Source organism: Piliocolobus tephrosceles, chromosome 13, assembly GCF_002776525.5.
Source record: "Piliocolobus tephrosceles isolate RC106 chromosome 13, ASM277652v3, whole genome shotgun sequence".
In the NCBI taxonomy this organism is placed as follows: Eukaryota; Metazoa; Chordata; class Mammalia; order Primates; family Cercopithecidae; genus Piliocolobus; species Piliocolobus tephrosceles.
The window spans coordinates 63,443,763-63,456,608 of NC_045446.1; the positions used below are offsets into that span (position 1 = coordinate 63,443,763).

A 12,846-nucleotide genomic window follows, 5' to 3' on the forward strand; every position below is an offset into this window, starting at 1 on the left:
AGTAGCAAGTAGGTTCTGGGGTTCCAGCTGAATCCTCCCTCTCTCATTCGGTAGTCAGGCAATCCCTGGGTGTCTACCATCCTTTCCTATCCTCCTGCCTGACTCTGTCCTCTGAACCCCATCTCCCAGCCTAGTCTGGCCCAGCTACAGTCTCCTTGGCTGGACCCGGTGGCAGTGGAGTTGGCTGGGTAATGCCGACTGCTGACCTAACTATGTGTCCCTGGGGCCTTGCTAGTGGGGGTTGGAGGGGACAGGGCAGTCTGATTAGGCCTGAAGAAGGCTGGGCAGCACTGGAGGGGCATGGGTCAGACCAGGTTATCCTCTGTTCCTGGGGAAAGCGAGCCCAGGCCCAAGGAGGAGAAGGAGGAGACTGGGGGCTCAAAGGAGCGAGAACCTCCTTTTTCATCAGGATTCGGGGGGGCATCTCAGAGCTGGCTGGAGGAGCATGGTGTTTGAAGCCCCTAAAATCTGAATTTTAGCAGGAGCTGCTATTTCCTGACTTGCATAGTGGTCAAAGTTACTTCTCCTTCACGGCCCACAGAGAAGGGGTAATAATATTTGTCCCCAAGGGTGGTTTGTGGATTTAAAAAATAAGTTAAATAATATTGCCCATACATCATAGGTACTCGACACATTTTCATTCGTTCGCTCATTCGTTAGTTGGGCCGGGAGGATGAATGGGATTTAGAGGCAGGTGGGAATGGGGAAGGGGATGATGTCCCAATACCCAGAACAATGTGAGACTCAGACGGAGGCAGGGGCGGGAGGGGAGCTCAAGAGAGGGATCAGGGTGAAGCCAGACAAACAATCTACACTTTCCCTACCAGGAAGGTGGAGCAGCTGCGGGTAAGAGTATAGGTTTGGCAGTGGGAAGTCGAGAGCGTTCCCGTCGAAGCTCCTTTTGTGTGTAAGGCCTAAGAAGGGGCAGTGCGCTTTGCGAAGGTCTGAAAAAGACTAAGGGGATTAGGTAACGACTGAAAGGAAGTGTTCCCAGCTCTCCGTTTTTTGGGGATGGGTGCTGCTTTATCCGTCCAGGACTCCATGCGTTGAGAAAATCAGGCCGCGAGGGGGCGCAAGAGCCGCGTACTCCGGAGCGAGAAGAAAAGGGGCTCGGGGATCCAGGCGGAGAGTCCGGGAGAAGAGCCGCCAGACGGCTGGGCAGGTGGGAGGCGTGGCAGCTGGAAAAGTAGGGGCGGTCGTGAAGGGTGGGGCTTCTGGAGCAGCGTTGGGCGGGTTGGGGGCCTGTCGGAGCCAGACAGGCGGCTGGGAGGTGGGATGGGCGGGGCGTTTGGGAGCGAGATGAGGGTAGAAGGGCGTGGCTACAGCCGAATTCGCCTCAGAGGGCGGGCGGGAAGGGGGCGAGGCCTGGGCGGGGAGTAGGGCGGGGCAGGGAGCGACGGGTCCTTTAGTCAGCCAGCGTTTCTCCGGGCTCCCTCTGGCGCCGAGTCCTACCCCTTTCCCGGCCTGGGGAGTGTGCGTCTGCGTGCACCTGAATGTCAGTGTGTACGAGAGTTTGTGAGTCCGAGGTTGCCATGTTGGAGCCCCCAGGCAGGACGTGTTTCCGTGCGGAAGCTGCTGGCCCGCGGTGGGCGCGGCGCCCTGGCTGCGAGTCTGCGAAGCTGAGCACGCTCAGCGGTTGCGTGTGTCTCAGCGAGTCCCTGGGGGCAGCTCGGCCCGCTGGGCTCCCGAGGGACGTCTCTGGAGGGCCAGAGGGTCGCCTCAGTCTGCAAGTCCTCCAACAGGCTTTTTCTTCTTCGGCTCCTCCCAGATTCCCTCCCAGATTCACTCCCACCACTCGGTTCCCAGGCTTGCTCACGCCCGGAGCCCACCCCCTCTTTTGGGCGCGAGGCCCCGCCCCCCGCCCCCTTTCCTCTGCCGCAAAGTTTATTTGCAACAAAAGGGTGCCAGGAGCGAGCAGCCAAGGGGGAGGGAGTGGGAGCCGGAGCGGGAGAGCGAGGGGAGGCAGACAGGCCGTTGGGCAGGCGGGCGCAGAGTCGACGAACTAAACGCTGGGATCCCGCCCAGGCGGAGCCGCAGTGCCCCTGGTAGCTCCGGCCGCGGCGGGGGCTGGGCCTGGGGGTCGGCGGTGAGGCGGGAGGGGCCACCAGGGATGGAGACGTTGCGGCCGGTGGCCACAGAAACTTGAGCTGCGGTTGATAAACCTCTGCTCCGGTCTCTGCGCCCTCCTCCCACACCCCTACGCGCTGCTTTCGGCGCGGGCCGCTGCGCTCCTAAGGAGAGGGGGCGCAGGGGGGGTTGGCCGCGGCTCCCCGAGGCCAGCCCCCCCGGAGTGAGTGCCGCCACCATGGCGGACGGGGCACCCCGGCCGCCGCTTTACCGCAGCGTCTCGTTCAAGCTGCTGGAGCGCTGGAGCGGCGGCCTCGGGCCGAGGGAGGAGGACACGGACACCCCCGGCTTGCGGCGCCGGGCCTCGTGCCGGCCGACCACGGCTGCCCCGGGCCAGCCCTCTCGGCGCGTGTCCAAGCTGGCGTCTGGGCCCCCGGCCGCCCCCGCGCAGCCGCGCCCGCTCCGCAGCCTCTCGCCGTCGGTGCGCCAACTCTCCCGGCGCTTCGACGCGCCGCGTCTGGACTACGGCTCCGCTGGGGCCCGGGACGGGGGCGTCTTCCCCGCGGCCGCGGAAGAAGCGGCCGAGGGCCCAGCGCGAGGGGCCTGGCCCAGCGTCACCGAGATGCGCAAGCTCTTCGGCGGTCCTGGCTCCAGGAGGCCCAGCGCCGACTCTGAATCCCCGGGAACGCCCAGCCCCGACGGTGCCGCGTGGGAGGCTCCGGCTCGGGAGTCGCGGCAGCCACCGACGCCACCCCCTCGGACATGCTTTCCCCTGGTGGGTCTGCGTTCGGCGCGGCCCCTGACCGGGCCGGGAACCGAAGGGAGGCTGCGCCGGCAGCAGCAGCAGCAACAGGAGCGAGCGCTGCGTCCAGCGGATGGTTTACATTCTTGGCATATCTTCTCCCAACCGCAGGCCGGGGTCCGGGCCTCCTGCTCCTCCTCCTCCTCCATCGCCTCCTCCTATCGTGTCAGCCGCAGCCGTGCTGCCAGCTCCAGCGAGGAGGAAGAGGAGGGCCCGCCGCAGCCGCCTGGAGCCCAGAGTCCGGCCTACCACGGCGGCCACTCCTCGGGCAGTGACGACGACCGAGACGGTGAGGGCGGCCACCGCTGGGGAGGGAGGCCCAGGCTCAGGCCTGGAAGCTCCCTATTGGATCAGGACTGCAGGCCTGACAGTGATGGGTTAAATCTGAGCAGCATGGACTCAGCAGGGGGAGCCAGGAGCCCTGAGCCCCCAGCATATCCAAGAGCCCCTGGAGAAGAAGGACTCCGGGAGTGGGGTAGTGGCTCTCCGCCCTGCGTCCCAGGTCCCCAGGAGGGACTTCGGCCTATATCTGACTCTGTGGGAGGAGCTCTCCGTGTGGCCAAGGTGAGCTTTCCCTCGTACCTGGCCAGCCCCGCAGGCTCCTGCGGTAGCAGCCGTTATTCTAGCACGGAGACTCTCAAGGACGATGACCTATGGTCTAGTAGGGGTTCTGGGGGCTGGGGCGTGTACCGTTCCCCTAGCTTTGGAGCTGGGGAAGGACTCCTGCGGTCCCAGGCTCGAACCCGTGCCAAAGGACCTGGGGACACCTCTAGGGCATTGAGGGATGGAGGATTTGAGCCGGAAAAGAGTCGGCAGCGGAAGTCCCTGTCAAATCCAGATATCGCCTCAGAAACCCTGACGCTTCTCAGTTTCCTGCGCTCAGACCTTTCAGAACTGAGGGTCCGAAAACGTGGTGGGAGCCCCGGGGACCGTGTAAGCAGCCCCCTAGATGGCAGAGACTCACCATCCGCAGGTGGCTCCATGGGGCAACTTGAACCTATGCCCATCCCAGCCCCAGCATCACCTGGCACGCGCCCCACACTCAAGGACTTGACAGCCACTCTGCGGAGAGCAAAGTCATTCACCTGCTCTGAGAAGCCCCTGGCCCGCCGCCTGCCCCGCACCAGTGCTCTGAAGCCCAGCTCCTCCGAGCTCCTGCTGGCAGGCCCTGGTGCAGAGGAGGATCCGCTGCCCCTCATTGTCCAGGACCAGTATGTGCAGGAGGCCCGCCAGGTTTTTGAGAAGATCCAGCGCATGGGTGCCCAGCAAGATGATGGAAGCGATGCCCCCCCTGAAAGCCCTGACTGGGCACGGGACGTGACCCGAGGGCAGCGGTCCCAGGAGGAGCTCTCAGGCCCTGAGTCCAGTCTGACAGATGAAGGCATTGGAGCGGACCCTGAGCCTCCTGTTGCAGCATTTTGCGGCCTGGGTACTACAGGGATGTGGCGACCCCTTTCCTCATCCTCAGCCCAGACGAACCACCGTGGCCCTGGGACTGAGGACAGTCTGGGTGGGTGGGCCCTGGTGTCCCCTGAGACCCCTTCCACACCAGGTGCCCTCCGCCGACGACGCAAAGTCCCACCTTCAGGTTCTGGTGGGAGTGAATTGAGCAATGGGGAGGCAGGTGAGGCCTACAGGTCCCTGAGTGACCCAATTCCTCAGCGCCACCGGGCTGCCACCTCTGAAGAGCCCGCTGGGTTCTCCGTGGACAGTAACCTCCTGGGCTCACTAAGCCCCAAGACAGGGCTCCCTGCCACCTCAGCCATGGATGAGGGCTTGACCAGTGGTCACAGTGACTGGTCTGTGGGCAGTGAAGAAAGCAAGGGATATCAGGAGGTTATTCAGAGCATAGTTCAGGGGCCTGGCACCCTCGGGCGTGTAGTGGACGACAGGGTTGCTGGCAAAGCTCCCAAGAAGAAATCCCTGAGTGACCCCAGCCGCCGTGGGGAGCTGGCTGGGCCTGGATTCCAGGGCCCTGGAGGGGAGCCTATCCGAGAAGTTGAGCCTGTGCTGCCTCCATCCAGCAGCGAGCCCATCCTTGTAGAGCAGCGGGCAGAGCCAGAAGAGCCTGGTGCCACCAGGAGCCGGGCACAGTCTGAAAGGGCCCTACCTGAGGCTCTGCCTCCCCCTGCCACTGCCCACCAAAACTTTCACCTTGACCCCAAGCTGGCTGACATTCTATCCCCGAGGCTAATCCGCCGAGGCTCCAAGAAGCGCCCAGCTCGGAGTAGTCACCAGGAGCTTGGGAGAGATGAGGGCAGTCAGGACCAGATTGGCAGCCTGTCTCGGGCCCGGCCCTCCTCCAAACACGTTCGCCATGCCAGTGTGCCCGCCGCCTTTATGCCTATTGTGGTGCCTGAGCCACCAACTTCTGTTGGCCCCCCTGTGGCTGTGCCAGAGCCCATAGGCTTCCCTGCCCGAGCCCATCCCACGTTGCAGGCACCATCGCTCGAGGACGTCACCAAACAGTACATGCTGAACCTGCACTCCGGCGAGGTCCCTGCCCCAGTGCCAGTGGACATGCCCTGCTTGACTCTGGCTGTACTGCCTTCTGCTGAGACCAAGCGCCCTGAGGCAGCTCGGCCTCCAGATGAGCCTGCCCCTGCCAGCAAGTGCTGCAGCAAGCCACAGGTGGTGAGTCCTTTGTAGGGGCCTTCAGGATGGGGCCAACAGAGGGCGGTGGGCATCGACTTCAGTTGGAGCCTTTTGCATTGTATTCACTGGTCAGGTGCCCAGGTGCCAAGGGTGCTTTTCTGGTCCTGGACGTGCCCATGCAGTTTTAAGAGTGTTAAGGACACAGGGCTCCTGTCTACTCGGGCCCTGTAGAAGCTTCAGTTTTCTGCTGGTGCTAATGGCAGAGGTGCTCGTCTGCTCCAGGTGCTCTGGGTGGTAATTACAAAGGATTCTTTTTTTTTTTTGAGACGGAGTCTTGCTCTGTCGCCCAGGCTGGAGTGCAGTGGCTGGATCTCAGCTCACTGCAAGCTCCGCCTCCCAGGTTCACGCCATTCTCCTGCCTCAGCCTCCCGAGTAGCTGGGACTACAGGCGCCCGCCACCTCGCCCGGCTAGTTTTTTGTATTTTTTAGTAGAGACGGGGTTTCACCATGTTAGCCAGGATGGTCTTGATCTCCTGACCTCGTGATCCACCCGTCTCGGCCTCCCAAAGTGCTGGGATTACAGGCTTGAGCCACCGCGCCCAGCCACAAAGGATTGTTATCTTGTCCTTTGGATGTTTCTCAGGGACTGGTTTTGGAAATCCCGGTGTGGTTCTTTGTTGGAGGGATGAGTGTGATGGCACCCAGAGCAGGCTCAGTCGTTTCTCTGAGGCTTGCTGCTCTGTTTACCAGACCCTTGATAGGATGTTTGGCTCAGGGGCCACAGTTGACATGGGTTTGCCCTTCCTCATGTGGCTTTCCTATGACAGGTCAGAATATAGATGTGTTCCTGGGCCTGGGAGAATTGGGAAGGTACAAGACTTTACTTCATGGAGGAGCAGAGGGGTCTCAGGGTTCTCACTGCAGTTCTGTTCTTGCTGTGTGACATTGGCCTTTCTCTGTGACTTAATCTCCCCAGTCAGGAGAGGTGGGTGGACAAAGTAGTGCCTGTGTTTCCATCCAGCTGGTACTATGCAGATTTGGGGGAGCCTGCGGGTTTGAAGTGGGGACTCTTGGGGCCTGAGTTCTGCTAGAGCCTCCTCAGATGAAAAAAGCTTCTAGATGGGGGCTTCTAGGGGAAGTTAGAGGCAGGGAGGGGATTGCAGAGGCTGAGCAGCCAGGGTCCTTTAGAGAGGTCAGGAGTGGTTCTGGGCCCCATCTTCAGGGCTGCCTCTATGGGTCCAGGGGGTCGGTTCTTGTTTCCCCATCCTGTCTGCTTGCATCTTTTCCCCACTCTACCCCCTTCCTGGTGACTCTGAGATGCACCCCCTTTCTGCCAGAACCCCAGCCCTGGGGGCTCACTCTCCCTGAGACCCCTCCTTCTACCTTCTGGCTTCAGCTATCCCTGGAGCTTAGGCTGTGGATTCAGATGGGATCCAGATGGCATATGCCCTGGCATCTGGGTTGGGAGCTAGATTCCGGGCTCTGGATTCTGGGTTGAGCTCAAGGATGGCCAGGGGGTATTTCAACTATGGCCTGCACGCCCACTGCGCTCCCTGACTGTGTGAGAAGCCTAGAAACTATAAACCCTGGACTAATTCAGTCACTCCGGTTCCCAGCGCTCTCACGGCCCCTCTGAACTCCCTTTCTCTTTGTTTCTCTCTCCCTGTCTCCAGTTCTCCCTGGTCCTGCCTCTGGGGTTTCTCATGGAGGCTGCAGAGAGAGCAGGCAGGAAGTGGGGAGCGGGGAGTTTTGAACCTGTCGTTCCTTCTGAGTCCCAGCGAGGGCAACTCTGGTGCCCCTGAACTCCAGTGCCAGTTCTGAAGGTCAGGGAGGAGAGAAAGAGAGCAGGGCCAGTTCTTGTCAGGGGTCTTCTCCCCAGTCTCCTTTCCCATATATCTTTTCTGGGATCCTTGAAGGTTCAAACTGGGGAGACGACAGGGGTAAACCAAGGGACTCAGGGAGACTGAAGGTGGCTGAGGAGGTGCTCCTAAGAGGAGGCTTTGAGACCCAGAGAGGAGGTGGGAGTTTACAGAACTTCTCCTACCCCACCTCCCTTCACATTCTCCTCTACCCCCCCCCCCCCCAACCCCGCACCCCTTTCTGGAGCTCTGAGGCAGGACAGATCTGCCATAACCTGGGCTTCTTCCTGCCATGAACAGAGGTCTCTGATCTCCAAGCCTTTGCCCACTCCAGGCCTCTCACTTTTCCAGGCCCACCTTGATGTCCCCTTACGGGGACGGAACTGGTGAGTCTGTCATTAGAAGAGCAGGTTATGAGCCTTGCTCTTCTAATCCCTGTGTGGCCTAGGATCCATCATATCCCTGCTCTGTGCCTCACTTTCCCCTTCCGTAAAATGGGGGTAATGGCCTCTGCCTGGCAGGCTCTCTTGTGTGGTGAGTGGGTGGTGTGATCTTTCCGTCTCTGGTAGCAGGAAAGAAGAAAAATGGAGGCTGCACTGCCCAGCTGCTTCTCAGCCACCAGGCTTGGCTTCTGAACACAGGGCTGGGTCCTCGTGGGCCTCAGTATAACCTGGTAGACTGCAGTAGGCTCCAAAAAGATCCATCATCTTCCAATTTCCCACCCCCTCATAAGCCTGGAAGTTCTCCCATCTGCTAGCTTGAATCCCTCCTGCTGTCCCCTTCCTTCTGGCTCTGGGAAGATGGGGAGCAACTGTCCACCCCCTCCTGGTGGCCTCTGTTAAGGAGACAATGTTCCCTTGTTTCAAGCCCGAGGCTCCAGTCATGCTCCCTGGGCTGTGGGTGGAGATGGCATGGTATGGACTCCAGAATAAGAAGAGATGAGAGGAGCTGTCATTCTTTGCTTCTGGCAGTCCCTGGGGACTAAGGGCCCCCTCCCCACCCTCCAGGCTGTGGGAAGTCCCTCACCCTCAGGTCCATATTCACGCTCTGTGTGGCGTTGCCCCCATTGCCGGGAGGTGGGAGGCCTGGGACCAGGCCTGGCTCAGCCTTTTGGCTCACTCAGACCTGGACAGAGTCATCTTTGGACCTCAGTTTTCCCATCTGTACAATGGAAGGTTAGACTGCCTGGTCTGTGAGGCTCAGAAGGAGGGACTTAGCCTGCAGGGGGTGTCAAGTGAAATGGGAGGAGCCAGGGGTGTGGCTGGCGGGGAGAGAAAGGCAGCTGTCTGCAATAGCCGCATGAACCCAGGAGAACAGGGAGTAACGGATCGCTCATGGGTCATTTATTCCAGGAATGCCTGTCTATGTGCTGGGAGGTGAGGAGGCAGAGCTGTCTGGCCTCCCTGCCCCGCCCCTCCCACACTCTTGTTACCTCCACTGAGGCCCACCGTAGCCTGGTTGGTCAACAACTCTTCCTGTGAGGGAGAGCTTCCCCTACCCCAGCCTCAAAGTGCAGTCTTACAGTCCCACCTTCTGCCCTCGGGTCCCTGATACGCATTTGACACATGCCACAACTGTAGCCCACAGCAGTGAATGTCTTGTCTCTCAGCAGCAGAGGCAGATGAACTCACAAAATTTTAACATACTGGAATAGCAGTAACAATAGCCAACATTTATCAAGTGCTTACTATATGCCAGACACTGTTTCATTCTTCAACTGTGAAAGCTGTGGATATCTTACAGTGCAGACTTAGAGTCGAAGACTGTTGGATTCACCCTGAATCCTAGCATATCAGTGTCTTAGAGGTGAAGGGACCCAAGGAGATTGGCCTGCCATCTGAGTAGTGGAGACAAGTCAGCAGACAGTTGGGAGTGTCACCTCCACATCCCCAACAGCCTGAACACTTTCATAGTGGTTGTTTAATTCACCAGAGCCGGGGTTGGGATGGGAAGAACTTTGAGACCCAGAAAGGGAGTATGCTAGGTCTAAGGTCACATAGCAAGGGTGGGCAGAGCCAGGCCCTTGAACCAGAACCCTGGTCTTGTTCCTCTCCACTCAGACCCCCTCCCTACCCAGCCAGCTCCCTGCCTTGCTGATGAAGGTCTGGTAACAGCTCTTCCAGTCACCCTTCTCTCTCCCCTTTTGGTGGGGAACCCGCAGGGGTAGGGGTTCTCTCCTTCCCCTCCTTGGCTCTTTGTGTGATTTTTTCCATGGAAACTGGTTCTGGGGGGAAGGGAGGAGGTGATTAGGACACTCGGAATTCTGAGTGGTACCAAATATCTATAATTAAATGTCTTGTCACCCAGCAGGAGGGGGTGGGATGGGGGAGGAAAGGCAGAAGGGCAGCTCCTTTTCTCTGTTTATTCCTCATGTCTCCTCCTAACCGCTTCCTAAGGGCCCTGGGCTCTTGGGGGGAACGCTGCCCAGGAATGAGTCCTCCCCAGCGAGGAAGGGTTGGTGGATGGACTAGAGTTGAGTCTGACATTTTCCAGCCCCACATTTCCGGGACCAGCTGGGTTTGGGAGGCGGAGAGGCTGCTGCTAATCCTGTCCCCAGCCCCCTCTCCCCGTGCAGGGACCTGCCCCTCCTGCTTCCCTCCCTCCCTCCCATCTGTGATCTTTCAGGCTACACATTGCTGCCCCGCAGTAGGGTGGAGGCACCCCCAGGTTTCCTGGGAGCTGAGACACACAGAGTGTAGGATCTAGAAGCCAACATGAAGGGGTTTAGGATATTGAGGGACTAGCCTGGAAACTGGCCGAGGGACTTCCTAGAAGAGGCTCTGCTTGAGCTTGACCTTGAACACTGAGAGAGAGGGAGGGGCTTTATGAAGAGGGCACAGCATGAGCAGAGGCTAGGAGATGGAAAGGAATATGGCAGGTTGTGTGCAGTAAGGGTTTGTTTCAGAGACTTGGGTGGCCCTTGATGAGGTAATGCATTCATCCATTGAACAAATACTGTCTGAGCAATGAGACATGTCAGGCCTTCTAGGCCTGGGAATACAGCAGCAAACAAAACAAAGGCCTGCCCTTGTGGAGCTTCCAGACTAGGGAGGAGGCCTGTCTATAAATGGAGACATTGTGTGTCAGGGAGTGGTAGGAGCTGGGAGAAAAATAAAGCAGGATAAGGGAGTAGAGAATGACAGGGTGGGGGTACTTTAGATCAAGAGATCAGGAATGCCTGTCTGAGGAGGTGACATTTGAGCAGAAGCCTGGAGGAAGTGAGGGAGCAGGTCAGGGGGCTGAGGGAAACAGCATTCTGGGCAGAGAGGAACAGCAGGTGCAAAGGCACTGAGGTGTTTGAGAAACAGTCAAGAGGACTATATGATGGAGCAGAGAAGCAGAAGATCAGAGGTGGGTTAGGGTGAGGAAGATCATGTAGGCCAATAGGAGGACTTCAGCATGTACTCAAAGTGAGATGGGGTAGGCGCTGTTGGAAGGTTCTGAGTGGAATAGTGGCCTGGTCTGACTCATGAGTTCACGGGTCTGCTCTGGCTGCTCTGTGGGGGTAGATTGCAAGGGCCAGGTGGAGGCTGTGAGGCCAGTCAGAAGGCTACTGGAATAATCTGGACAAGAGATGATAGTGGCTGGGGCCCAGGCAGAGATGGTGGGGTAGTGGGTTTCTGTCGCAGCCCCAGGGGCTCCTCAAAGGCCTGGACCCTGATGTTCAAGGTGAACACAGAGCTACAACTTCTCATATGGCTGGGCAGTGTGTGAGGGGTCACTTAGGGTGGGGAGGTGGAGTTTGACAAAGTCCCCAGGGTGGACTGGGCTTTGGGCTAGACTGGCCACCCCCTGCAAACCCACATTGGCTTGGCTGAAAGGCTAGGAGAGTGGAGCTGCCACAGGGTCCCAGTGAAGCAGGTGATAGGGCCATATCCCACTGGTATCTCCTCTGCAGCCACCATGATACCCATTTAGCTCCAGCATGCATGTCTCCTGGGACAGGGAGCTCATGCCTACCCCGAACCCCCAAGGTAGCCCCAAACCTCCCGTCTGATCCTCCAGCTAGGTGGGCATTGCCATGGCTCCAATAGTCCAATAAAGAAGCAGGCCCAGAGTGGGCAGGGTCTGCCCAAGGCCCCAAAGCTTGAGTATGGGATTTGGCTCCAGGTGTCCTGACTCCTAGACCATACATTGGTCCCACAGAGTTCCCACTAGGCAGAGTTGGCAGGGATGGTGGTGGCAGGGTGGGGGAAGGGAGAGCCAGTGTTTCCCAGAAAGGCTTGAAGCCTTGGTGTACTTACTGGGAAATGTGCCCAGGCAGCCTGGCGCCTTGCTGGCAGGCCCTGAAATGGGGGCCCTGGGTCCCCTGGGAAGCAGGAGCCTATTGGAACTGATGTCTCCCCATGGGAGTTGATTCCCCCAACAATGTCCTCCCTCTAATTTTCAGCTCCCAGGGTCTCTGGGGCATTCTGGGGGTTGGAAGAGACAGACACAGAAGAAAACCCTCAGGCTGCTGGGCTATGTGCAGTAAGTGAACCTCAGCCCATGAGATGCAGGGGTTTGGGGCCCCAACCAGAGTGCCTGAGCCCCCTGGAGGGACTTCCAGGACCCCACCTTCCAGTAGCTCTAGGGTTCACTAGGGACAGCCTAGTGTCTGCACTAGGAGTCAGGAGACCTGCGGTCCAGCTTTGCCCTACGACCTTCCTGCTGTGAGGCTTTCAATAAGTTCCATCCCCTCTCAGAGCCACAGAGCCGTCCTTGCTCTCGGGCACTAGGATAAACCTCCTCCCAGGGCTGTTGGGAAAGGACCCAGTCCTGAGCAGGATCTCGGTTGCAGAATGAAATGCTGGCAGACGGACCCATCACCCCACTAGGCTGCTGAGAAGACAGGTTCAGAGTGGTGCCGGGACTCAGGCCCGGGTCTACCCCCCACCTGCTTTTCCCACCATCGGCACCTGCTCTAGGATCCCCCCCACCCCCAGATAGGGTCTTTCTCCACACTTGTGGCAGGCTTTGGTGCTCACTCTGGGGCCTGTCCAGAAGTGTGGTGTTGCAGTTGATGGGACAGTAAACCTTTATCTGAGCCGGCATGGTGGCTCACCCCTGTCATCCTAGTACTTTGGGAGGCTGAGTGAGAGGATTGCTTGAGCCCCGGAGTTCAAGACCAGCCTGAGCAACACAGGGAGACCTTGTCTCTACTAAAAATAAAAAACAGGTGTGGTGGCACAGACCTGTGGTCCCAGCTACTTGAGAGGCTGAGGTGGGAGGATGGCTTGAGCCCAGGAGGTTGAGGCTGCAGTAAGCTGTGATTGCCCAACTGCACTCTAGCCTGAGCGACAGAGTGAGACCTTGTCTCAAAACAAAAAGCAAAAACCAGACAAACAAAACTTCCTCTGGTTTCTTTCCAGTGGAGCTTGGAGAAGTTGCCAGGCAGGAAGAGGGTGAGAGGGGAGTGCAGAGTGCACCTGAGGTGGGAAGACCTGTACTGATTGCAGAGGTCTGGGTGGTGTATTAGTGTCCTGTTGCTGCCGTAGCAAACTACACACATCTAGTGGTTGAAAACGACACAGATCTCTTACT

The 12,846-nt window shown here is 58.8% G+C and overlaps 1 protein-coding gene across 1 annotated transcript in view; it reads left to right on the top strand.

The window, feature by feature from the left end:
* Positions 1–2,121: 2,121 nt before the first annotated feature.
* The window catches only part of ARHGEF17 (Rho guanine nucleotide exchange factor 17), a 58,902-nt gene continuing 48,177 nt past the window's right edge, over positions 2,122–12,846 (top strand). Inside the window, exon 1 of the mRNA XM_023209469.1 lies at positions 2,122–5,503. Coding sequence (XP_023065237.1) covers positions 2,306–5,503 — 3,198 coding nt within the window. The 5' untranslated portion in view covers positions 2,122–2,305. The remainder of the gene's footprint in view (positions 5,504–12,846) is intronic.